This window comes from Anser cygnoides, chromosome 6, assembly GCF_040182565.1.
Source record: "Anser cygnoides isolate HZ-2024a breed goose chromosome 6, Taihu_goose_T2T_genome, whole genome shotgun sequence".
In the NCBI taxonomy this organism is placed as follows: Eukaryota; Metazoa; Chordata; class Aves; order Anseriformes; family Anatidae; genus Anser; species Anser cygnoides.
This window is the reverse complement of record NC_089878.1, coordinates 4,988,862-5,016,840: the sequence shown is the minus strand read 5'-3', so window position 1 is coordinate 5,016,840 and position 27,979 is coordinate 4,988,862. Positions and strand designations below refer to the sequence as shown.

The 27,979-nt window shown below is 41.9% G+C and overlaps 1 protein-coding gene across 1 annotated transcript in view; it reads right to left on the bottom strand.

Annotated features, from left to right (window-relative positions):
* The window catches only part of TMEFF2 (transmembrane protein with EGF like and two follistatin like domains 2), a 331,707-nt gene that overhangs the window by 168,229 nt on the left and 135,499 nt on the right, over positions 1–27,979 (bottom strand). Inside the window, exon 3 of the mRNA XM_066999055.1 lies at positions 15,558–17,179. Within this exon, the coding sequence (XP_066855156.1) occupies positions 15,558–15,822 (265 nt within the window). The 5' untranslated portion in view covers positions 15,823–17,179. The remainder of the gene's footprint in view (positions 1–15,557; positions 17,180–27,979) is intronic.

Below are 27,979 nucleotides of genomic sequence, written 5' to 3'. Positions count from 1 at the left end.
GAACACATTTCTCTGTTAAGTAACTGTTGCTTCAAAAATCAACTATTTGAGCTTCCCTTGTTTCAGCCCATATCTCCTTTGTTCCTACAGGCACAGACCACTTTGGTTACTGGCTTCCAAGATGTGATTCTACATCCTCCCAAATGACATAACTTAGAAGTAGTTACAAAACAAGTGCTTTCGGAGGTTATAAAAGGAAACACAGAAGCAGCCACAACAAATCGTTTCAGGGATTTAGGTCCGTGCTCCAGCTGAACCATGAACAGCTCAGGCAAGCAGACACGAAAGAGATGATTGCTCCCCGTGTACACTGACCCAACTCCTTATTAAATGGATTAGTTTAGCCACTGCCACTCTCCCAGTCCAGCCAGGCCAACACTCATAGCTGCTTGGCTGGCACTGACAGCCTCTGCTACCGCCTGCTTTATTCTACACCACTTTTGGAGGGGCAGAGGCTCCAGAAGGGAAGACAACGCTCAGGCTCGAGCTCCTGCCAGAGATTTCCCGCTGGGAATTTGTCAAGTAAAATGAGCGAATTCTTGCTTCCTGGTATCTAGCCTCAGGACACCCTCCCTCCTCCAGGCCCAGGGAGACCCTCAGGGTATTTCGGAGTGCCTTGCACAGACCATTGCACCTGCTTTCCCGACTCCCTTCGACTTCTCCCCCCAGCCCCTCCCTCCGCATGCTGCAAGGCAGAGGACAGCATCTGCCTCCAGGACAGCGCAGGACCTAACAGAAGCCCCATTCTTGTTTTCCTGGCAAGGAAATAGGGTTAGGTGCTTCAGTAACACATCACGCATGGGGAGCGGGAGGGGGGAGGGATGAAAGAAGCCAGCCATTCCTGTCGACATGTGCCATTTGGGTGCCTGTCTCATATCAACATAAAGTACAAACAATTTATCACTAACTCAATTTATTACCTATTTGCATTTTGGGATCTTAAAAATAGAGCAGACAAATCATAATGCACGATGCCCCCAGTGATTTCTATTCCCTAATTACGCTGATAACTTGCTTGATTAGCACGATGCTTTGTACAACAGGACTAGCTGGAACAGAGAGAGTCTTTATTTACTTCAGAAAGGCTCTGGATATGATTAGCAGGAGTGCATAAATGTACATTAGCGCACATTAATGCAGCAGCTAATCTAGACAGTGGACAGAAAAAATACGTATTGTATTTTTCCACGCGGTATGTTTCTATTTGAAAATTCCTTCCACAGCAAGTGCCTCTGAGGTACTTACTCTAATTTTCCTGTTGCAATTTGTAATTACTTTAGATTGATATGTCTGTTATTCTAAATAAATTGCTTTATTGGCAAAAATATGCCCTCTTTGTAAGGAGATTATAATTACTGCCACACAGCACACACTTGACTTCTTTCTCTTTGGGAAAGGAGGGTCTGAACTCCTTGCTGGGAGGTTGCTTTTCTTTCACTTTTTTTTTTTTAAAGGAAATTAAAGATGTTTTCTGTGCAGAAACACAGCTGCCCTGCAAATGGTGGGGATGATTCTGTCCACCACCTTCTTACTGATGATATCTGTATTTTACAGACTTACACTGGGATCTTTGCATCAGTAACAAGCAGCTTTTCTACACAAAAAAAAGTCTCAGAAAATATGGTTAATACCTATGTTTTCTTAAATTATATTTAGTAAAGTGTTTAGTATTATTTACATTTATGATTTACCATGACAAATATTTTTTATATTATCTAGGGGAAAAAAAAAAATCATACTTTCCATGCACCAGCAAAGTCTTAAGCACCAAGAAATGAAGAGGGAATCCATCCCCACCACCCATTGGCCAAATTGAGAGGGGTCACAGGAATGGCAGAGCTATGGCAGAGGTCAGACAACCCAGCTTGCTGCTGAAGGACGAGGGGGCCAGAGGGGAACATATGCCGCTTTGGGAACACCACCTCTGCTCAGTGGTAGCTGAAAGTCAGGTAGGTCCCTTGGAAGAAATGCCCTCTTCCCTATGTTCTGTTCAACACTATCCATATTTGATGGAAGACTCATTAGTTGCTTTAAAGTTATTTAATTTTTAATGCAAAACCCTGTGAGTGTTTCCATATTTATTCTTCTGCGCAGAAAGCTCTTGGCTATGCTATCGTGACAGTGAGTGATTGGTGTTTAACACTGCAATCATCTCCAATAGTTTTTCGATACAAAGATACAGGGTTGAACAATCTTCTGTTCAAAAAAAAAAAAACAAGAAGAAATCTCCCCTCCCAAATTACAAGATACACTGAGTAGTTGCTGTCTACACAAGCCAGATTGACTAGTTCTCTTCTTTCCTTGCCTCAGAAGCAATATGCGTACTTTCCTTACACTTACATGCAAGCATACACTTTGTGACACCACTTGCTCTCCTCCTGATTTGGCCGCAGGGCAACACGTTGTACTGTAGCTTCTTGGATACATTCTGCTCCTCTCTTGCTAATCAGGTTTCACTGCTGGCAGCCAAATGGATGATGCCCAGATTTCACGATATTTGGAGCATTGCAAATTCCCATTCTGCTGGGTATCTGACCATGTCAATATGCTCTCTTGCTTACACTTAGCTGAGTAATTTCACAAGGTTAAATGCCAATACCAAATCACTAGAAGGATTACAAAGACTATGCTTCATACGTGCATTGTGAATCACTGCGCTAAAGCAATACAAAGAAAGGTCTGTCACAACAGTTGAGAGGAAGGAGGACAATGCAGAATGAAATTGTCTTTAAAACCACATGGCTGATCATACCAATGCTTTGGAGGCTGCGACACGCTTCAGCTGAGCCTACAGCTCAGCATGCAAAGAGCAAATTGGAGGAAGAAATACTTGGCACTTTGTTTAACTGCAGCCAGACAAAAATGTCTCACCTTCTGCCTCCAGAACAGGGCGGTTAGATTAGAGACTATGAAATTGCATAGCTTTTCTGATGGGAAGCTACTCTGCAGTATCTATCATTTAGCTTTCAATTTCTTACCAAGAGTTATGGGTCAACGGCTAGAGTCAAGTACAACCACTTCCTCGTGCTTATAGTAATTACTAACTCCCACTTTATCACGATGCCTTTTATCTGAAGTATCCCAAAGCATTTTACAAATTCAGCAACACATCTATGTTGGACCTGATCCAAAGCACATTAGGGTCAATGAAGTTAATATTGAATGTATTATATGCATGTAAACACTGGATAAATTGCTTGCAATTGCATAATTACAGTTGAGGGCATCCAAACAGCCCTAACTCTGCCCTATAGCAATGGTAACAATAGAAAAAAAGAACAATTGGATGAGTCTTCCAAAAACAAACCAAAAAAACCACACAGCTCTTCCAAACTGAGACCATATTAAAATAATTAGATCATATAAATCATATGTATTGTTGGCAAAGAACTGCTTTAGGTTGTGTGTACACCTTGGTTAAACATTCCCATTCTTGAGTTTCCTACTGTTCAATCATCAGCCAGAATTTCCTGAATGAAATGCAGTTTATCTGATAAATCTTGACAGAAATTTTTAGGGTAGACAAGATTACAAACATTAGTTTATTTTAACACAGTATCTATCTGCAACTAGTGATCAAAGTTGGCCACCAGTATTCCATGTTGGCACTTCCCGGAGAACTGAAAACGCATACTACCCAATGAAGTCTTTAAGTCAGAGAAGTACCAGGAAAATGGTCATCATCTGCTTCTCACCATTTTTAATGTTCTTTCCTTAAGTATCCTCAAGAAGCTACTGTTGGAAATGAAAAACAAACTGGCTGGACCTTTCACCTGACCTGGTGCCACAATAATGCTTTTAATCACACATTTTGGAATATAAGCCTCGGGCATTATACTAAGACTTTTAAAGTGTTGAAGCTAGCAAATCTATAGACCTATTTCAGACACCGTATGAGTTCAGTATTAGCCCTTATCAGGATATATGAAGTACTAAGTTAAAAAAAAAAAAATTTCTACCACAGAGTGGGGCTGATATTCTAAAGGTGCACACCAGTATTTTAAAGTTGCAATAAAAAGCAACTCTAACTTTTGTCCTCAAAGCAGTTTGAAGTTCATCATTATGAACACTTATGTCATTTTGAATTTGACTCTCCTTCTTTTAGTGATATTGTTGGACTTTCACTGAGTAAATGACCCACCAGTTATTTTCCTGTGTGGATTTCTGCTTCCCTCAGCACTAGAAGGATGGGGAGATTGTGAAGAATGGAAGAAACAACTGAGGGATAGATGAAGGTTAATAAACCACATAAAGCACTCCCTTAAGCCTACCATGGGAGACAAAGTGGGGGTGCTTTACTGCAGAGCAGTGTGCAGCGATCAGTGCAGGTATCATCCCCGCACTCCGTATCTGCTCCTAAAGTGCTTCCGTTAGGACAACATGATTCCCATCATTCTTCCCAGTAATTCGCAGAGAGTACGCCTCAATCCACACGGGAGGGATTAGAGCAAAATTGCAGTGCTTGCGAGGTACTCCGGGCTGGCAGCCTCGGACGCCAACGCAGTAGACTATTCAGCAGGGACTCTCCGAACAGGTATAAAACAATACAACCAGATGTCATTTCCTCTGCTGGAAAGAGCTCAGCTCTGGAAAAGCTTTCTCTCTGCCTTGGATCAGGCTCCCCAGGGACAGCACAGCTTTTCTGCCAGCTGAAGCACAAACCGATGTTGTCTAGCCCAGCGTGCTTTTTGTGATAACTAGAGTTGGACCACTCCACTGCACAGGAACATCCGTGTTCAGCAGTAACAACCTTCAGCCACACAAACGTCTGACCTGAAGATATGGAGCACTGTAAGGTAATACTTCATTTCTCTGAAAACACCCTGAAATTCAAACACTACAGATATTCTTAAAAAGAACACACATGAAGGAGAACAGGAAGGGAGAAACCTTTCCACCACGAAGCAGAGGAGCAGGGACCAGGCCAGCCATGCAGTCTCCACACCAGGAAGTTCCCCAGCCTGACTGGTTAAAGCCCGGACAGCCTTGCCTCATCTCACAACTACCACTGCTTGGAGGAGGTCCCTTGGAGCCTGGATTATCCCATGACTCTGTGAAAGTAACTGTCTGACATAAACATAAGACAGTCACTTCACAGTTAACAATGGACTACCAAAGTATTTGATAACTAGCATACTTTAGTTGGGAAAATTCCCCCTCTGCTTTTCAAGCATGAAATGCCAAAGATGTGACTCACCAAGGTGACAATGCCAAAACAACCTAGCATTTTACCATGGTATTACCATGACTTAACGGTTCACACCCTAATTAAAAGTCTCTTGTCAAATGCTGTAATGCACATAATAACGAACATGGCAGCCTAAAATAGTTTGTTTCTAGATTTCAAGACTTATAGTTGTACAGCTACTAACAGACACAGTTGAAATCAGCAAACCAGATGTTACTCAAGTCCTGAAGGCATCAGGTTTGATGTAACACGGTAACTAAGCGCACACAACTAGAAAGAAGTTACACAAGTCTGAAGAGGGCACAAAGAATATTTTGTTATGATGAAAGATGAAAAAGTAGGCAAACTGTTGACAGTCCAGTGATCTGTGAACCAGCAACGAGTCAAGACATGTTCAACACCGTCATACTGAGAGAGGGAGTTAGGAGAATATAATAATTTACTAACTTTTAGAGAATTTACTAACTTTTTAGAAAAGGGGGGACTGAGAGAGGGAGTTAGGGGAATCTTATCAAGTAGAGATAGAGTGCTGACGGCATGAAACTAGGATCCTACTTAGTGTCTTTACTAACTATGGTGCTTGTGCAAATTAATTAAAGCAAGAAACCTTGGGCCCCTTTACCAAGGTCAGTCTCTTAATAAGAGTGTGAGCCTATCTTAAGAAACTGGTATAAACTGGTCCTGTGGATGGACAAGATCTAAGAAGCAACTGAGTCTGCACAGAGACAAGAGGTCAACTAGCGGTGACGAGGAAGAGTCAATCTTCATCCCCACGACCCCCGACGACCACCACCAGAATACACTGCACAAGCGCAGATGGGAGGAGTTTATGGAAATGACTCCTTGGAACTAATTTTAATACGAAGCAGGGACAGGTTATGAATATGTATAGGCATACTGTGAAACTTCATGCATATGTAACTCTTTACTGCATATAACCAAGGCAAGTTGCCGCGTCAGGTGCGCAGGACTTTGGCAGGACTACCCCCCGTGCTGCCCAGCGCTGAATAAACATACCTACTTTACAATCTTATTGATTGTCGAGTCCGTTTTCCGCAAGTCAGTACGAAAAGAACAGCTCTAACTATGAGACAAGAGTCTCGGTAGGTCATAGAGCATTTAAGGAAGGGAGTTTGGTCACTCGAGGAATTCTTAGCAAATGTTAAGTTCATAGAGCTAATGTCATTCTGAGTTGCATACTGAGGAAAATACACTTCTAAGTATTGCATCTCAGTTCAGGAACCTACATTTTAGGAAGAATATGGAAATAGTAATAATAGAAAGTCAAAAAAAAGAATTAAAAAAAATCCTTCAGTGGCCGAAAAAATAACAACTGTATTTTGCTTACATTGCCTGGTCTATTTTAATGTATCCAACATCAATTATAGAAGTGAAATTTTAGGGTTTTGATGCTTACTGTTCCCAAAAGCCACAAATAAAAAGCTCTCATACATATCACAGAGTAAGACAATAAAATAACAGGAGCCAGTGACCAACTAGAGTAGCTTCAATTCCTAGGAACCACATTTCACCACAGGGAAATAATCTACAACAAAAACCTCCAAGCCCCCCCCCCCCCCCCCCCCCCCCCCAAATGCTCCAAAACCAAACAAAAAGAACACAGCCAGCTGGCTGTCATTTCACACTAATGCTCATTGAAAAAATGTTCCAAGAGGCAACTGGTGCCATTCTGGATGCAGACACCAAGAGTCTGCATTTTTAGGACTCATCTACATCCACAGTGGTATATCCACTACTGAACAAACCACCAACTTTTATATTTAAAGTGATACAGATAACACTAGACTTCAATCAGCTGTCAAGCTCTGCTCTGCCTTCCTCCGCTTAGCTTCTATTACCATGTATTTGTGATTGCAATTACCTAAAAAATTCAGAAGCTGTAGCCTCATTTTAAGTCGAAGTAACCCACCCTTACTTCAGTGGGGCTGTGGACATACAGCACATCGGCTATAAGTGTTAGGGGCAAGCATCTAATTCCCTTTGCCAAAGGCAGAAAAAATTGGATCGCCTTGAATACTTGGCATTGTGAGTGCACACAAACCTGAAAGAGAATAATTAAGATGAACGTTGGCCTGCTAGGTCTTCTTTAAATGGTGCTAGTCATGAAGGGAAGAAAAGAACCTTAGAAGAAAAAAAGCGATTAGAAGCGTTAAATCTGGTTGTTTGGCTTAATTCCCATCCTGAGTCACACTCTAGTAGGAAATACAGACACTTGATCTCTCTTCCCTCCTCTGTCCTTTCCTTTCCCAGTGAACTAAATGTTATGACACCCTATGTCACCCTTCCTGTTATGCCACTTTTATACAGACATGCCTTTTCTCTCATGTCGTTACCCTTACTTTAGATCATACCATCATGCCTACCAAAGAAAATCTATTGACCGAAGGGTTTGTCCTTTGTTTAAGCATTCTGAGTAGATGATCCACCTTCTTCGCTTCATAATAACTTGACAAAACTAAGGAACATGCTTATGTTTGATTAATTAGATTAACTAGTTGCAAACCAATTTCAGAAAGTGACTAATATGCAGATTTGATTTATTTTTAAGGTGGAACTGTTCTTTGTGACGTCTATGAGAATATTGCCAAAAAGTCTTTCAAAGAAAGTACTTCCAGGGCATTGCTAAGAATCAAAGCTCCATATACAGAAACACTAGAGAAGCCCCAGAATCACATGTATTTATAAAGCACTAACATGCCTGCAGATAACCAATAAAGAGATCAATTTTATTTTTGTTCTTTCTCCAAAATAGGCTTGTCTGAAGACGAGCCGGCTTTTAGAAGCTCCTCTGCTCTACAGCACACCCTTCAGTTTTCAGTGGCACTATAGACAAGAAAATTCAACGTGCACCTAGCTGCTTTGCTAAATTGCAGCCAGAAGTCTTCACAAAACCTGGGGGGAGCAAATACCGCATAACATTTTAGTATTGGAGAAGTGGGAGAGAACCCCATCAGTAACAGCTAGATCAAAACATCCCATCCACAAGGACACTGCTCAATTGCAGTGGGCTGAGCTGGTTGTCCTATAACATATGCATCTCTCACTCCTACAGCAACTGAAAGCTCCATATTTACAATGTGACTGAGTAAGGCAAGCTTCCAGAAAACACTGCAGGAAAGAACCCATTCAAACTGCCATTTGGCAGCTCTTTATAAGGAGTAAAATCAGATTGGTGTTTGAGACAGGTCGTAGTGGTCCATCTTTGTGGATGGTCATCTGACCTGGCTTTGCCCGTCCTGGCATTCCCAAGGAGGAAAATTCATCTTGCCATTTCAAGGTATAACTCAGACTGAGCAGTTCAGCAGGTGTTTTTGTTCACATAAAATGCTTGCAAATGGTGCCGCTAATTGAATTACAAATTAACTCATTATCAGATACAGTAAGCAATTTCTTTAAATTAAGTGGAGATTAATTAGAATAGCTGGGCAGAGTAACTGAAGAAAAATGGTCCCACCCTCCTCATCAACATCTAAACCTGTCAAATTATTCTAACCCAACAGAAATTGATTTGGGGTTATCAGGTACATCTGTCAAACTACCACCAAAGTCTTCAAAACCTCACCGTTTTTCCTAGTATTAAAACAGACATTTGATATCTACAACACTTCATAGCATCCTTAAGAACAGGTAGATATTTAGCCATCTGTATTGAAAGAATGGATTCAGTCATGCATTTAAGTGCTTACAAAGGGCACACTTGTTTGTTAGTTTAGCAAATTGCAAAAAAAAGAAAACAGCACCTATTATTCTTTGTAACTTTATTATTTATGGAATCATTATGAGTATCATGGTAATATTTCCTGATAGCTAATAATTACACTGACATTTCCTCAGGTTATGCAAATATATTCACTGCCACCAGTGACACTGGAGCATTCAAGGTTATCCCTCATATCATGACACTGTGCTACCACAGAACAAAACAATAAACATGCTAAAAAAAAAATGAGGTTTGGGGGGAAAAAAAGATTCTAATACTGCAATTTTAAAAATCTGTTCCTAAAGGAGAAAATGGTCAAGCATTATAAAACATTATTAGCAACTGTAAAATTAAGGACAAGGACAGTTTAGAAACAATCCATCAACTAATCAAGAATTTTCTTCCACCTCCCTCGTATAAAGGCAACACCACACAAAATCAACCACCAAAGCCTTACAAATAGCATTTTCAATGCTGAAAAATAACACCTTTAAGTCTTCTCATGTAACTCACAATAAACATCATGACAAACTATATAAGCTATATTCTAATTGGAGTCTATGAAAAGGAAATTAATTTCACCAACCTTCTGTGATAAGGAAAGATGCAGGTATTTAATGCCAGCATGGTCTTGTAAACAATTCTGTAACATTTCCAAAGAAAGCTGGGATTCAGAATGACATCTTTTTAATCCAAGAAAAGGGCTAGGTAGGGAGGGCCTGATAAACATGTTTTAAGCATGTAAAAATATTAACTAACATCTCAAGATACGACCTGTTTAGCAACGATCACTAACCTGAAGGGCTGGGAGAGATGAGGGCTATAAGAAGCAACCACTGAGTTTTCTATTCAGTGGTCAATACACATCTGACAACCAAGTTTATGACGGATGTTCATCAAATAATTATTGGAAAAATTGTATTCAGAGACATCATGGATAGATACATTTTTTGTACATGGATGCTTGAGAAAGACCAGTGACATTCAGATTTTATCTACTCTAGTAGATAATGCTAGAAGTAGTAAAAAAAATCTATTTTAAGCTGACTTCTTGAAAAAAATTACCTGAACTGTTCATTCTTCCAAGTTTTTTTCTTTCAGTGATCTCATGTAAATGCAATGCTCATAACTTCTGCTGGGGTTAAGAAACCCGCAAGGCACATCTATGCCAAGAGCTGAATGAAAGCTAGTGAAAGGCCAAACGTAGCAATCCCTCTCCTTTAAAAGAGGAAACAGGGCACAGTTAAAACAAACCAGTGCTGGTTAAACAATCATGACACAAGAGCAAAGCTTGTTTCTTTCCCTTTTCTCCCCTTAATGCAAATTAAACCAGCATGAAAGCCTGACAAACCGGCATGGATATGTGGACAAGGCCAAATCTTGGTGAGTCTTCAATGGTCTCCTTATCATGATGACATGGGAGACACCTGAGGAAGGAATATGGTTGCTATTACTCTCCAACAAACCCACTCATTCCCATCCACATCTAAAAAGTACATGTGTTGCAACAAAGAAGTGAGGAGAAAGCAGATATACCAGAGCTGCACAGCTGAAGACCTGTCTTAAAGGAAAGAGCAGAGTGGGTAGAAGAGTTAAAAATACTAACTGTAAAGCAATTAAAATTCACTATAAAACTAATCGGTGGTACCCTATTTGAAAGCAGCCCATTTCCACAGCTGCTAAAAGAGGTGCTGTAAATTAACCAAATGACACACTAAAAAGCTTAAACTTAAAGTCTGCTAATCCCTTTAGACTCAGTCTCTAACAATTTTGTAAGAGGAACTGCAGCTTCTTTTGACAGAAACAATAAATCATCCCCTCAAGCAGGATATCTTGCTGCAAATAGGTATGTAAGAAACTAAATCTGTCCCAGTCGGTTCAGATCAGTGTTTTAGAGCAGCTTATGATTATGTTTTAGAAGAACTTTTTCCTCATTTAAAAACTCCATCAGTTTTAAAGTTAAATCCAAAGATAAATTGGGCACTTAAAGATATTAGAGGCTTTTTCAATAGATGTGCTGGACATTGTACTAGCTTTCATGTTATTCCAGAGGCTAGTTAAGCTCATTGTTTGAAGTCCAAAAGCTTTTGGAAATTGATGTCTAGGGCTAAACTTAAATCTTTAAACACTTTTCAAAGGAAAATTCATTCTGAGAGCCAAACAGTCTTAGCAGTCAGCCTTTTCAACAGGACCTATTTGCAAAGATAGATCTAAAAGGAATTGCTTCATCTGGCTGCACCAATGAAAACCATTTTGAGAAAAAAAAATCCCTAATACATCAGTCTGCTGTATCCACAGAAAACAGCAGTTTCTGGTTTGTCCTTCATACAACTGAAAGTGAAACCAATACGTTCAATTCTCCATCTGAGGGCAGGGGTACTGTAAAAAAAGGGAAATGTAGATGTAAAGTACTGAGATCCTTTATTTGGACAGCAGATGAGACAACAGAGATACATTTATTGATTTGCTGCTCTGCTAATTAACATACCGCTTTCAGTCTTAGCTTTCACCAAAAGATTGAGCTGTTTCAGGCAGTCTTGGAAAGCTGCTCCTCAGAGCGATGCTACCTTGAAACAAAAAAATAGAAATTACAGTGCTTTTGCTAACTGCTAACGCACAAGCCAATTTTACAAATGCTCTGGTCCACTTTTTCTGACATACAGAGCAGTGTACAGCAATGGATGAGGCGAACAAAGCAACATGTGTACTTTAGCAGTGAACACACTGGAATAGGGTACTAGCATGGAAGAGAGCCCCCATGGTCGATATGGGGACTTCAGATCTGCGTCCTTCATCAGACATCTCACTCCCCCTGCTGTAATGCACCCCTTTGTGACCACTAAGTTACAAGCCACTGTTTAGCAACTATAGGAGATTAAATAAAAAATGTGTTCTCAATTTCTGGGACTGCATTTCCATGAAGTTCTCCCACCCTTATTTTCTGAGAGATCTGCTCACTCACAGCCACAACAATTGCAGCTCCAGCAGGAAGAAGGGAAAGATGATGTCCTCTGCATCCTGCGGTCTTCCATGGGAGACCACCCATCGATTCCAGCCCGTGCTCAGGATCAGGGCAGCCAAGCGTGGAAGCCGCACAAGAGAGGGAATGCATCACCAGGGAAGCAATGCTGTCCTTGGTGCTTTGGAAGTTCAGCCTACATATCTGCAGTCCCTGGGAGGTGGCACTCAAACCACAGTCAGACACTCAGCTGGCACTATACGGACTCCCCACTCATCGGGGAGGCTGTGCTTCTTAATACCAGCTTATTTCATCTGCATCACAAGGCAGGAAAGGAGTGATCATGGTCTACCCAAGCTCAAAGTCCAGTGTTTCCTTAACTTCTTTCAGCAATTACTCGGAAAATTCACTTTTATTCAGAATATCAGCACAGATCCCTGACTTTCATTCCTTGCTACATGCAGATAATTAACCCACAAATACAGTAGTTTCACAACAAGAAAGGATGAAAACAAGAATAGAAGAGATGTATATGCAGTCTGAAGGCCAAATACATACAGCAATTTCCAAATTAGACACATAGTTAAAGGAAATGTATCACAGCTCTCAAATGTATAGACATGGGATGACTTCTAAAGCCTGGGAAGTCCCTGAGCTCACAGACTGCTGCACACAGGGAAGGCCCCATGTGAGGAGACACTCCTCTATTTTGCCCTTTTATTATTATTATTATTTTTTTTTTAAACACGCTATTTCCCGCTCTGCCACCAAGCATTTCTGGCAACTGATGGAACTACAGTTTTGGGACACGAGCAGATAATCTCGTACTTCAAGAGATAAGTGTAATGCTGCTATTCACATCCAGTGCACCTCAAATGAACAGCATAAAATAATGCCTTTCTTTCTTCCCTGGTGCATTTTGTTCATATCCTCAGTATATTAACATCAAAATGACACCATTTCCTTATGTTTTGAGAAGCCCATTTGTTATTAATTACTTCTCAGTGTTTTTCTGCTGGTCTTTCTACTTGCAGATTTACAGTTCCAGAGAGCCAAATACAGGCAATTAAAAATAAAATAAAGTTCTTAACCTTTACACCAAAAGGAGCAATATGCTGGCATTGTGACAAGATGGACTGTAATGGCATTTCATAAACCTGTAAGCTCATTTAGAGCAACTGTGTGACAACGTTTTAAGATGGAAAACAAGCAAAAAAGGCATGTGGCAGGAAAAAAAGCAGAGGGGTGAAACACGCTGGGATTCTACGGCAGCTTTAAACAGAGCACCCAGATGAGGATACCTCGCCCAGACGATGGGTACTTGTGCCTTCTATTTAAGCGCAGGTGCCCCAGGCTTGTGTGCGTCAAGCAGCAACATGAGTCTTGCACCAGAACCCACCGCAGCTTCTAGGTAAGGGACCTCTTGGTGCTTGGGAGTTGTGGTGGTCCCATGCCAAACAGATCTATTTTCCTGGCTGGAAGCATGGCTGCTTTTCAGGATATGACCACGTGAAGATGTCAGCTGCTTGTTTGTCCAGCAGGCCCATTCCCCAAGCACAGGTGTGCTGTTAACTACAGCAAAAAGAGAAAAGCAATGTGCCCCTCTTCACTAGTCCTTCTAGAGCCAAGGCAGTGCTGGGCAAACCAAATTTGGGGAGCTGCTTGCCACACTGTGTTTGCCCCACCGGCAAGGCAGGTGTGAACAGAAAGCGCAGCCAGCCCTACTGATGCTGCTGCATGGTGAGGGGAAAACCCAGCCTAAGAGCCCACGCTGAATGCGCAGGGCTGCAGGGTAGAAAGACAAAACCAGCCTTTTACTACCAAACTGAGCGCATTTGATCTGAAGAAAAAAAAAAATCACTAAGGCACAATAAATAAGGAACCCCACAAAGAAATTTTTTACAGTCAATTGTCAGAGGAGAGCTGCAATTTCTGTAATGAACATGCATTAAACCCTCAATAAAAAAAGTTAATTAAGAAAATGAGATTTTTTTTTTTTAAAACTCAAAACAACTACTCTACTGCTGAAAAATACATTATGTACAGTAAATATGGTTTGTCAGGAAAGGTTTGTTGCGGGTCTCCATTAGTATGGATAACACACTTCTGTTCCAGGAGAACTGAAAACAAATTCAGGCGTTCCATATAGGGAAATAAAATATGAAAAGCAGCAGCACACGAAACACTACAAGATCATAAAAAGGCAGAGAACACAGATGTGCAGAAACAGCACAAAATCCACAGGAAAAAAGAAAGGTCAGATATACGCTATTAAAACAGATAACTGAAGTATGTGCTTTCCCCCATCTCACATTGCAGCAGATTGTAGTTGAAGCTAAGTGCCACGCAGTTTCATCTATCAGTAATTAAAAGCAAACAAACAAGCATCTGTAAAGAATAGATGGCTTTTTGGTCACAGAGAGAGATTTTGAAACCACATTCAAACAGTCCTGTATTGATGGCTTCCACATTTTCTCTGAGTAATCCAAGAAAAAGCTACTGACAGCATCCCAAACCAGGAGGCAGTAAATAAGGATGTCAGAGGTGACAACGAAAAATACTGAAGAAGGTTCAGAGAACAGCATATATGTATGGTGTGACATAGGCACAACCTATATGGAGGGAAAACTGCAGATTAAAAGACTGTTAGTCACAAGCAGAGAAACATAAAAGGAGGGAGAAATCAAAGAGAAAGGCCTACTTGTATCATTATGCGAGTAGAAATACAGAGTATGCCTTAAAAATGAAAAAAAAAAAAACAACAACTAACCTTTACTGTGGCTCATAATTGTAAAAAAAGAAAGGGTAAGTTTCGACAAAGCAAACAGAAAAAGAGCTAGCAGGGTTCCTCAGACTTGACACCTAAAGAAATGTTAGGCTGGTATTTTGAGGAGAACTCAATACTTCCACCGCGAGCAGCACACGCTTCCTCAGCAGCCAGCTGGAGCACAATGAGTAATTGCTTTGTGGGTATTCGGCTTCGGTTTCCCCATGCCAGACCACGAGGGATAAGCGGAGCGTGGCCCACCAGCGAGGTTCCTGGTCACCAGCAGGAGCTGGGAGCTTCCTGGGAGCTGACCAAGTAACCGCCCACCCGTGGAGTGCCCTGCAGCACAAGAAACAGGATTCTGGAAAATATGGCAGCTGTGATGTTTATTACAGCTTCTTTATCAACACCTCGGTCCCAAACTGTAACTAAAGCTGACCAAACCCTGCAGCCTACCCAACATGTTTCCCTTAGCTGTAGCAGGCAAAGAAAAGGATAAACTCATGAGCAGGTCAAGGAGCCCCACTGCCTAATGTGCCCAAAGCAGCGAAGGTTTGGAGATGCACACCCCAACAAACACCAGCCTGCTGCTTGAGACCACAGGCTACATACTCAGAGGCCTGCTTCTCTGAGGACCTCTGGGAACAGGCCCAAGCACACCACTCTGACGTGATTAAAAGTAATAATCTTTCCTTCAAAGTTCACTCTCTACTCCAAAAGCATCATCTTTTTCACCAAAAAACGTATCATACAGGCAGCACAAAGACAGCCGCTTGCACCTGTTCTTTACCCTAACACGGATCAGGAGCAGGAAATGCAGCACCTCAGCTCACACTAGGAAAGAACACACTCCCCAGTACATGGGAAATATTAATGCTACTTGCTTTGCCTGCATCAATTAATCGAACACAAAGCTTCTTACTTGCTTGCTGGGGGAGAAGAAGGAGTTGCTCTTGTTCAGTGTCCTCTTCTTGCAGGGAGGGGAGACAGAACCTGCTGTCTGAGAGCCGCTGCGACCCCAGCCACCCCACCTGTGGCTCATTTGTAGCCTTGGCGACAGCACAAAACCAGTGGGGGTAATTCAGCTCCCAGGTGAAACTCTGCAGGCAGCAATTTAGCGCTTGCTTCCAGGTGGAAGGGGGAAATGATTCTCCTGTGTTAAAAACAAAATGCTCTCCATCTCCCATGTGTAGGTTTGGACTTTAGGAGAAGAAGTTTATCCTGATAAATGAATCCCTGTATCCAAGAGCTGTTGGTGTTTTATCAGGGAATATTTTTGCAACTGTCTTTCACAAACCGCTCACTAAAACATTCGCTTACGGCAGTTATTGCTGCATTGGTGCACAAGTCCGACCCAGCCCCATCTCAGCCTCGCTCCATTATTAGGTGCTTTGGAGGACAGGCGTGGGAAGGAGCGCTTAGGAATTGCCTTTCCCTGCACAGAGGCTGCAATCCTTACCCATTAGAAGCTGCCTAATTCCAGGTCGATAGCTATGCAGTGACTGATGGCTGCAGGTCCAGTTTTGCATTGTCTGGTGCCCAAATAATCTCTCCATGGTAATTACAGAGCATGTTTTGTGGTGGTGGTTCCTCACAATGGCATTTAAGGATGCTTGTGGGAGCCTGTGAATGACTGGGCTTCTTTAGATATGCATTTATTTAAGTTTTTACACATATTAAGGTTCTAAAAGAAATGTCTCTGCAAACAATATATTTTTTATGCAAATGTTCCCATAAAGTTGTATGTAATGTAAATTTTAGTTAAAAAAACAATCTTGTGTTTTGGTATTTTTGCATGCTGTTGCTTTGTAAATGTAGGCTGTTTCCCTGCTCTGCAGAGAGGTGGCATGCAGCTGAAGCATCAGTGAAGTTTCATTGTGAGTACTTAATTAACAGAAAAATCTTAGGCTGGTTTTCAAACAGGTGAGCTCAATGCACGCACTGAATGCAGGTAAAGCCTTCCCACCAGGCTCCTCCTCTCTCACACATGCCTGAGCCCAAGGAAGGGAGTATTTTAACTTCCAAGTCCCCGCACACCTCTTCCTTCTCATTGCCAAGATGGTGATTATACTGCATATTGTCTTGTTGAGTCTGTTACAGTGTGTACACACTACAAAAAGACCTTCAGCATCCAGAAGTATCAGTCTGGCTGATTTCAGCTCCTACTGGTGCTAGCGGGAGTCTCCCACATGTGGGTAGCCAAACATCTGAGCAGGAATCTGTGACGTGGATCTAGGAGGAGAATATTGCCTTTCATCATGGCTAGCATGCAAGTTAAGTAGAAAAATATTTTTCTTCAGTCTGTTCTTTGGTATCCTGAAGATAAAGCATCTTTACTCTCTTTAAGAAACTCGCCATGTGCTGCACTGGAAAAACAAGTCAGGAATAATTAAAGATGACATCTACTGTCCAAAGAAGCATCTTTGATAAATAATTCATCTTCAAAAACTTGAGAGGTATGAATGAGATGGCAAACAAGGTGCTCCCCTTCAGCGTGCGGGCCTTGCTGGCTGACCTCCTGCAGCACGAGCAGCTCATAATACCCTGGAGGTGGGACAAAGAGAAAATAGGTTTATTAACAAATTTGTCAATGAAAGTGTCAAGTACAGGTGTGTGCTGTAATCAAGTACTTGCATACTTCATGACAGACATTATCATGCACCCCTTGAAGTATCAGCTAGTTTCCCACAACAGATTCAGGGAAGAACAGGGACATAGACTGAACTCGCCCCCCCACAACCACAACGCGTTACTAAGGGTTTGCACAGCGTCTGTCCTTCATGCAGGATTGTGGTGACAAATACCCATGCGGTTACAAACGACATGGCATTACATGGCTTAGACCCCAGGGAGCACCCTGCCAATTCTCTATCCTTTATTTTTAGATCTGGTGGCATACGCATTTTGAGTGCCCTTAGCAGAAAGTCGCAGCCAGCGAAGTGTCAGTACCACACCATTTTCCATCATAAGCTTTGAATAGTCTGATTTTACATATTTTGCTGCCGGTCTTCCAGCAATGGGATGTGTTTGCTTTCTCCAGCAGTCACTCTTACACACACCTACTGAAACATCTGCAGGAAAAATTTGCTCCTTTTAACCTTACGTCATTCTTCCTGGAGCTCTCCTGCTCCTCGTGCTAGAGGGTGCCTGTTTTGAACATGTTTAAAGAAAGACGTTATCCCTTCTCCCAGGTTTAGCAAGCAACAATGAGCTTTTTTCTTACTGGAAAATCCTACAAAGAAAATTTTAACAGAACCCATCTTCGTACATCATGTCACTTCACTGAAGGGCAATTCTGGATAAGAAAATTTAGATCAAATATTTCTATATAATATACATATAGATTACACATATATTTACTGCTTAGGACTAGATTAGCCTATATGAAAATTCTTTCTATGAGAGGATTGAAAAGAAGCATATCTGTATTGAGTGTACTTGAGCTGATTTCAAGTAAAAAATATCTGAATGGGGTATTGTTATGTGACAGGCAACGCATTAGTGGGGAAGGGAAAAGTGCTCCGTGCCGAGGAGGGGCTCCCACATGGTTTGAATTTGACAAATTCAAAACAGCAGTAGGATGCTTCATCGGGAAGGGTGAGTCAAAGATAAAGACAGACATTTTAGAGGTGCTCACAGCAAGCTGCTCCTTGCTCAGACTTTATGACCCCCCAAAAAACTTGTCAGAGTTTTCCTTTTCCACTTGCGCGTTATATGGATCAATTACATTTAACTTTGGACATTTCCCCATCTACTTGCCAACCATCATTTACTTAACATAAATATTGATTTTTTTTTTTGTCTCTGTTAATCAGAGCTCATCTCACAGACTCTTACCCTGCCAAAGGAAAGCTCCACGTGGATGCTGGTAGATTGCTATGACCTTACTGAGGGGGGTTGGATTACCAAACTGGCTTAAAAAAAAGGGAGAAAGGGGAAAAGAACAAAAAACTACTCAGCTCTACACAGAAGATGTTATGTATATGTGTGCACGCCATACTAAAATCTCTAAGGGCTTTTTTGATTGGGAACTTGGTGGTGCTTAACACATTTTACAAAGATTTTTTTATTAAAAAAAAGCATATAGAGGCATAAAAAGACATTTTCTTGCCTCCTGTCTGTGCTTTTTCAGTACTTACACTGAGAAAACATGCACATCGTTTGTGCTGCAGAAGTATTTAATGCTTTACACATTGCTAAGTGGGCAATCTTGATAGAAAACCACAATCCAATTTCAATTTGCTTTCATTTGTTGGCTGGCCTGGCCCATCACTAAGGTTGCATCACACAAAGGTCGAAGCCTGCTGTGCCCCCTGCTAGATAGCGAGGGGACTGCACACTGCTTGTGGTCCAAATTAATGTCACGGGGAAATTCCAGATTATTAACCAAGAGGCCAGAAATAAGAAGCTTCTTACTGAACACCTTCTAATATTTTGAAGGTTTTTTTGAATGTCGTCATCAAACCAAACTTGTCAGGACACAGCACTCTTACTGGGAACCATTTAAATCTTGTCATTTTGCTGACACTAGCCCTTTGAAGAAAGGATGGTTAAATTTGTCTACATAAAATGCGAGTGGACTTAAATTTTTTGTTTACAAGTCAATCCACAGAAGACCTGAAAAAATAATTAAAAAAAAAACAAACAACAAAACACACCTTTAAAGAATGGCAGGCCCAACCACACTTCCACAAAAACGACTTGTGCAATTTGTGTTCTCCTAATCCTATACTGTGTCCGTGATTCAGACAGGAAGAAGTCTAATTTATTTGAGCATCCATGTCTAGAAATCACAGTTTTGAAAAGAAACAGGAAATACATTTTCTCAAAATAAATTAAATGAGGAAAGTCCACACTTTTCTTATGAGCATGATGAGACTGCTTTCATGCAGGTTTGTATAGTTTTCATGTTTAGTGAAAGAGGATATTCCAAATTAAAATACAATTATTTTACTAAGAAACATACCCTTCTGCCCTTACAAGGTGAAGAGCTGAATGTTGTGGGCATTATTGAGCAAGTAATTGCTTCCCGCAGTGAATGTTGTTTTATGACTCCTATACAATGCACTACAATTTATTCTGGAATGCATTTTCACAGAAATGCCTTGCTGTTCGCAGAAGATGTGTAATACCACAGCGTCCTATTGTGGAGGGGTTTGATGAGAGGGAAGCGGTGTAAAAGGAGGCGGAGGGAAAAGTGAGCTAAGGAAGCTTGTGGCTAAGAAAGCACTGAGGGGACCAGTCTCCGGGCAGAAACCTGCCTAAGGCAAGCAGCACAAACTTTCCTAAAGGGCTGTTAAAGTGACATGAAGTAAGGCAGAGAAGGTCCGAGACTGGTGGGGTGAGAAGGGGAATCACTACAAGCAGCTGAGAATCACGGGATGAATTTTGTACAGGAGAAGAGGCGATGCTGGACCGACAGGAGGCTATAATTAGGAGGCGAAGAATGACACGGAGAAAGCAGAGCTCTGTAGAGGATGGGAACGGTTTTGAACACTGGGAAGATGTTTTTATTCTGAGAGGAACTCAAAATGCAAATAAATGGCTTCATCTTACAGGACTGCGGCTATGTGCCCCCGTGTGCGGTACCGGTAGAAAAGATTTCTTTACAGACAAAAAGTCCTGTGAGAAAATGAAAGTCTGTAGGATCCTCCTTTGCTAGCTGTTGAATGCTCACTGAACCCAAGGACAGGGGGAGCACAGAAAGTTACAAAAATATGAGTTCTACCAAGCACCTGCAATGGTAATTGCAAAGATGCTCCTGGTTCCTGGGCAAAACTGGGTTGGGACCTAGAGTGAACTACTGCTTCTTTTTTAAAAGACTATACATTTTTTTTTTTCCTCTGAACTGAAACAAACAAAACTTTCTGAAAAACTGAAGCTCTGACTTTTGGCCAGCTCCAGAGGCAGAGGCAGAGTTAAGGCTCAAGCTTCAGCTGCAGGAGCTAAAGCAGAGAATAATGTATGAACAACTCGGAGGAGTGGGACATGCAGTTTTATGGCTGATCTTGAACCATGGGACACCCATTGATTCTCCAAAATTGTTCTAGAGACAAATGAAGTGTAATAGTACATCTTGCCGTGATTGCATGTTGATGCCATTTCCTGCAGCGATGTGATGACACCATGGTTGGGCCATTAACCCATCTGTCACTTTCTGCATTTGTCTCAATCAAACTGACAAAAGGATGGTGTAAATGTGGCTTTGGGCAACGCAAACACGGCATTACAGACCTGACATATAAAAAAGGCAATTGGTATTGTACAGAGGGACTGATATGACACAGACACATTTGAAAGTAGGATTCTTGCAAGAGGCCATTTAAATAAAAGATATGTCACTTCTCTCAAGCAACTTGAGATTACTGCTAAGGCACTCCAAAGTTCCTGTGATTCTTTGACAATCACCCTGCACATATTGTACAGAGCACCACACCCAGCATCAGGAGGAACAAATTCCTCTAATGCCTTATCCTTCAAAAATACAGACATCCACTTATTATTAGGCACATCTGAAAATATGTCTTGTGCAGGTGTAGTTTTAGGAAGACTGTTCAGGACTGTTAGGAACAATGTTCTGGTAACAGCATTGCCTCCGTCTCCGCCAAAATATCCAATAGCTGAAGTTCTGGTAGAGGAAGGAGAAGAAATGCAGGCAGCTGCCTGGTCGCAGCTGAAGGAGCAGCACAAAGCAAGAGCAAGCCAATGAAGCAGGAACATGTGAAAGGAGATGGGCAGAAGGAAGCTCAAGCCAGCACTGCCACCAAAAATCGTCCCTCGTCTGGGACCTTTGGAGTTACTGCTCTCCAAAGTGCAATCAGAGCAGAAAGAACAAATTGAGACGCGCTTGTGAAAGCTTGCCTGTTTTTCCTACAATATCAGTTGTCTAAAAAAAAAAAAAAGTTATTACCTCCCCCTGAAGCCTTGTCTAACAAATAATATGTTCCATCTGCCAAGTTTTCTTTTTTTCCTTTTTTTTTCTTTTTTTTTTTTTCTAACGACTCAATCATCCAGGGATAAAGGAACAGCAACTGTATTTATTTTATTTCCCTAAGTGTAATCTCTCTCCACAGCAGATGTGACAATTTACTGCCAAAGTAAGTTCATCACACAATTAGCGGTGTGAAAGGAAAGCCTATTGTGTACCATAATGGTTTTTCTCGCTATTAGCGGTTAATAATTACCGACACCCGCTCCAGGGGTGGGCTGAGCCCCCCTCCCCAAGCCTGGGCTCTGCATATCCAGCTCTCCACTGCACCGAGAGCTGTTTTGCCATCACCCTCTGCTGTGAGACCAGGCTGCCATGCTGCAAGGACACGATGCTTTGTAAGGAATTGTGATAAAAAACATAATTTTCTTGCTCCCAGACTCACAAAACCCCATTTTCACAGCCATGCTTGGATTAGCCTCCATACCCTGAAGTCACTTGACTTGTCTGATGCAGATTGATTAGTTTTCCATTGGTGCTATTTTGGATGTGCTTTGTAGTTACAGTAATGACTTTCCTATAAACTTTTATCGTATTTTCTAATACAATTTCATAAATATTACTAGCACAATGCAGGCTAAGTCCAACATTTTATATAAAAACCCATAAAGTAATAATAAAGATTGTTAAAACTGGACCTTTAAACTACATAATGTATTTTCATCAAATCATGTTCTAGTATCTGACCCTACCTTGCTTTTTTGGTGCTGTCAGCATTTCCTGACAGTTACACCGGGTCCTCTGTGAGCACCTGCCTCTGCCAGCACTGCTGACTTTTTTTGTGTAGGGAGGTTTTGAAAAAAATCTATTCTGGGGCTGTTTATTTTGGAAGGGGGTTGGGGGAGCATTGGGTTTTCAAGGAGAAATCACAGCAGTTGTTATTTTCTGCTAAAACTGCACCAAAGAACTAAAATAAAGCCAACAAAACTCCCAACAGATTCAATACATCAGAAATTTATGAAGAGCCGACTAAGAGCGTAAAGCTAACAAGCATCTATCAAAGCCTCTTAAACAACCACGTACATGCTTCTCTGTACTTCACTTCTTCTGGGAGTAAGGTGACCTTCAAACTACATTAACCTAAGAGTCCTTTACCCCAAACAAGGGCACGCACACTGTAGTACAACAGGCTTTTATTTATGCCCATTAGCTTTACTTGAGCTGTTTGCATGGTCCTGCTCCTCTCCAGGCACACCAAAGTTGCGGTCTCTCTGCTGCCCAGTGCCAACCACCACCCAAGGCAGGTTTTCCATCCAGAGGAGCACAGCTGTCCCCAAGCGCCCAGCACCAAGGCACTCTGCCAGTCCGTCATGGCTGGCACCGGGGGACAGGGCAGTCACCCTGGGACACCTACCGCAGTAAGGGACCTGTTCTGTGTTTTGCTGTGCAAGGGACTCTCTCTTCCCACTAACTGTAGTGAGAAATAAGTCGTTTTGATACCTAAAATTCAGACACGCAGAGGGGGCGCACAAACAGCATGTTCCATCTCCTGGGATGTGTTGGGGGACCGAGAGAAGAAGCAAGCAATGACGTACTGGTCGGTGAGAGTGCCCTGGCTGGTGTGCTGGGAGAGCAGATAGGAACTGTACTACCCGGTTAGAAATACATATTCAGGCAGCATTACTAGCATAACAGGAAGCTGTTCCTGTTGGCAGATCAGGAAACAGAAAGTAGCTTTTTAATGCTTAAAAATACGTGGGCAGTGTAAAGCAGGTGCTGGGTACAGAGTGATATGAATTCACCACAAGCAGCTTGTCACAGCTATGTAACTGGCAAATCTCTGGGCAGCTTCTGCGCCCACCACAGCGAGAGGCATGGTTTCTCAGGCCTCACTGCTACCCTCGGTCTGTATAAGAACTTCTTTGCTGGTTCTCCTGCTGCCCTCCCACCCCGCTTTGCTCCCCTGGTGCCTGTGCTCCTTGCTGGACACAGAGCCTCCCTGCTTGGGTCACCTCCCTGCTGCCGCAGAGCGCATCCCTGACTCTTGTCACTTCCACCTCCCACGAACCAGCACGCCCACCAAGCACATCTGGCGTGTTTATCTGGCTGCCGTACCTCTGCCCGGACCCTGCTGGGACCTTGGCCTGACTTATGTGCTCGGGAGAGACAACCTGTAAGCAATATGTTCCAAAAACGCGCACGGATTTACGCGTGTCCCAGGCCTACAAAGTGCCTGCCAGTAAGCCTTCCCTTGGAGAACGTCTCGGGGGCTGCCAAGAGATTGCAGAGAAAGTTCGTAAAAACTGCTGTATATGCTGTCATTTTAATGGGACTCTGTGATATCACAGGTGACTAATATTTTTTCCCTGATAGGTACAGATATTGCACTGTTGAGGGGATGCCAGAAAAGAGCAACCTAATTTCTGTCCTCCCTTTTTTCCAGCTGCCAATCTCCTTCTGCGTGCTCAGTGCAGCTGGTGAGAATGGAACAGCTCAACCCCTCATCCTGTAATGGCTCTGGCCAAATCTGCTCTTTTGCCCCATGCCACTTCCTAAGAGAAGCTGTGACCACAAATAGTTGTCTTCACCAGGTGTCTTGCTTGGCCCCATGCTTTGTCTGCCAAGCTGGTAATACGGAAAGGCTGTAAGACATGGGGCAGGACTGAGAAATAGCATTTCATCAGGAAGATTCATTCATAGTAGGCTATTGAGGATCTCAAATTGACACCGCTATTCCTCAAAAGACAGATCACAGAGCTGCAGGAAACAGGGTGAAAAGAAATTTGAGAGCCCGACTAATATACGCCATCTCAAAAAGGCCATCTGTGCCACATTTGTCCAACCTGTTCTCGAAAGCCTTCAAAGATAAAATGCCCGTGATCTATCCCTCCGGGACTTTTAAGAGAGACAACCCCCAGGACACGGAAACAGCCACCTGCAGCTCCTTTCAGCAGGCAGCTCCCGCCCGTGCTCCCACAGGCCGGGAAGCAGTGCTGAGAGCACGGCAAGGCTGGCTGCTGCTTCTCCGGGCGCTGGTTTGCATGAAGCGGTACCGGCAGAGAATCCCCCTCCAGAGCAAATCCTCCCTCACTCACAAGCCCTCCAAAGACTTTCTGGCTCACAAGAGACTCGCTGTTGAGCTGGGAGTACATTGCATCCCATGGCAGGACTTCACCCCTTTCTAAGCTTCCTCGTAATTTCTGTGTCTATTTGAATACCTCAAACTAGGTATTTCTGGAAAAGCTAGAAGAAATAAATGATTTTCAAAAGCACTGATCTGTACTTCCCAGAGTTATTGGCGAAGAGTTACGCATTAGGTATCATCTTTTACACATTTTATCTACCAGATTCACTGTGCAGGTTCTTCCTCCCTTCCATGCTTTTTCCAGCCTCTGCACGTTGCATTAATATCCACACATCCCATCCACAGGGGAACACCCATTTAAGAAAAAGGCTGCAGCCACTTCCAGATGATCTTTCTGGAAAAAACAAATTGCTTCTAAATGTTTTTGGTCTTCTCGCTTCCCAGTGCAGCAGCCAATGTCCTGGCTGCATTTTGCTACCAGAGCGCTAGCCTCGGTTGTCACTCAGAACGAAATTTTGTTTTCCTTCGGTCATTCTGGCTCTCTCAGCAAACTGAGTTAGCTCACTGATGGTGATTCTTTCCTTACAAATGATGCTGGTTAAAAAGAAACCAGAATATGACACCATGCCGCTTGGCAATGGCAAACCAAGAGCAGCTACGTTCTTCTGAACATGGGCTTTAGCAGAAGCGAGGCACAGAAGCGTTTTTCCCCTTCATTTCTTTGCCTCGGGTGTTCAGTTTCTCTTGGTATAATAGGCTTCTCTGTGCCCTTCCTGCGTAGCTTGTTCACTTTTAAAGACACAGAAGGAACCTCCTTGCAGACTCTCTGCTCTTAATAGTTTGTAATGCATCTATCTGAAGGAAACACTCACAACGAAATCTCAGCAAACATTTCATATTACTTATAGAGCAGTAAGTGCTCTAGGAAGTTTGCATGAGCTGTTCCCTCATGGTTGAAATAAGCCTACTTCATACTTTTCAATACAGTATTGCCTTGGGACTTAGTGCAGTAGGCATACATTTTAAAGTTACATAAGATTAATTTTTTATGCCATTGAAGCGAATTTGCTTTGTAATTAAATTTATTTCCCCCCCCCTTTTTTTTTTTTTAATTCAGAATGCTAAATAGCTTACATTTGCATTTGGAAGCTGGAGTATTGAAGGACATAATATAGTATGTGAGATCTATGTTAAAATTTACTTTCTAAGAAAATAAAATTACTATAATTTATTGGTAATTATGTATAATGTTTTATAATCAAGAGAACTTGGAGGAATCCCTCATCTCCTGAATTTTTGTCTGTTGATAGAAAAAGAATTCATTAACGTAGAAATAATATCCATAAGTAAAGAATAGATACATCTCTATCTCCTCTGAGTGCGAGCATTGAATACCACGTGAATTCAGTAATATTAAAAGAACAGAAGATGTGATGGCTACATTATGCATGAACCTGGTGTAGTTTGCTCCTTCAGAATTTGTCAGCTTACTTGTGCTTTTTCATTCATTTTACAGCAGAGATCAGAGTGGGAAAGATTCCCTCGGCAGTGGAGCTAAATAGGATAATAATATATTAAGGGTAATAGGAAGGGGGAAGGGAAGAGGGAGGGTTTCACTCAGCTGTCTTCAAAGATCATTAGTGGAAAGTTAACACTGAAATAGCAGTGGGTTCACATTTCTGTAAATTCCAGTTTGCTTTCACAATTTTAAAATATTTTAAAAGGTACCAATGGAGCAAAGAATAGAAAAAAAACCATCTCTGGGGTCAATGAAATGATTTCCCTGCCAGCCTGGAATTATCCCCAAGGAAATGTTTACTACTATTCCATTTTGTTACCTTAAAATGTTCCAAGAAATGCTTCCCTTGAAATAGCAAAGATTCTATTCCAAACAGATTAAATGTAGCTTTTTTAATATTTACATCTTCCTAAGTAATTCCTTTCCTACAGCAGGGGCATGATGCTAGGTACTTAAGACTGCTACCAGTTCCTCTGCTTTTCAGCTCAGGAAAGAATTCTTATTCAAAGCAGCTCTTAAGTAAATGTTTAAGTGCCTTCTTGAATCAGAACCAAAATTGTCACTCCCCAGGTGATATATATATATATATATATGCCTATTTCAAACTGTATCTTTTTTTTTCCTTACACTCTTCCATTTCTATTTTTTTTTCTCTTGAGACGTCTCCATTTTTTTTATTACCAGCTTTCTGGTGAATGCCTTCCCAGAACCAAATGAATTGTGGTCATCACTCTCATATCCAACCTCTTTATTAAAAAAAAGTTGGAGCTATTTAATTTTGCACTGTTATCTGCTTCATTACAGGAACATTCCCGCATGCAGTTGGAGCAGGTCTCCCAGCAGTCGCTGCTGGTATCAGTGTAGCCCGTGCCAACTCCTCTTCCTGCTCCATCAGGCAAACCATGATGACAAGGAGGAGAGCACAGGGCTGTCAGAAGCACAACCCAGGTGCCCTCACAAGTGGTGAAGGAGACTTTAGGGACTTTGGTGTGAGAATAAGAGGAATGATAAACAGGATGGCCTCTTGCTTACAAAAGGCACAAAGTGGAGTGATGAAACATTCACCAGCTCTCCCTCCTATCATATTTGTTAACTGAGGCTGAATTTTATTTAGCCTTGAACGAAGTCAAACACATTCATTTCCACAGCACAGCTTACATGAATGGAAAACTTGGTCTTCTGTCACCTTTTGCTCTGTCTCTAATCCATCAGTAGATCTGTTCTCCATCTGTTCTCCAACTTCAAATGTCCATTTTGGCATTTAAATTAGGATCATGAGGATAAGCACACCTCTGTATACATACACTTCCATTTTCATAAGAGCTGAAGAAGCTTCTTACCTGCGTGGGACAACCACAACCCTTATCCCAAAATTCTGTTTTCTAATGACATTTGACTGTTTGGTTTGCAAGGCAGGCAGTGCTTGCAGAGTTGGCTTAAAATAATGAGTGAGAGGTGGAGCAGGCCTTTAGTCCTATGACTCACCACCTTATGATTATTTAAGAGTTCTTGAGTTACTGTATGCATTGATATGCCATGCCAAACCCCTGAAAAATTAAAATTTTAAAGGGGGATGATTTAACATTATATTATTGCTTAATGAAATGACAGAAACTTCAAGCCCAATTAGAAAGCTTCTTGCCTTTAGGCAAAAATCAGGCTGATGTAAGAAACAGCATGACTTTGAAACATCACTTATTGACATATTTCTTCCTCTAAAACTACACAGATCAGATGAACAGCAATCTCTTCTCCCAAGAAAGTGAGCGAGAGAGAGAGCTGAAGCAAGAACTTTTACAATTGTCTTTTATG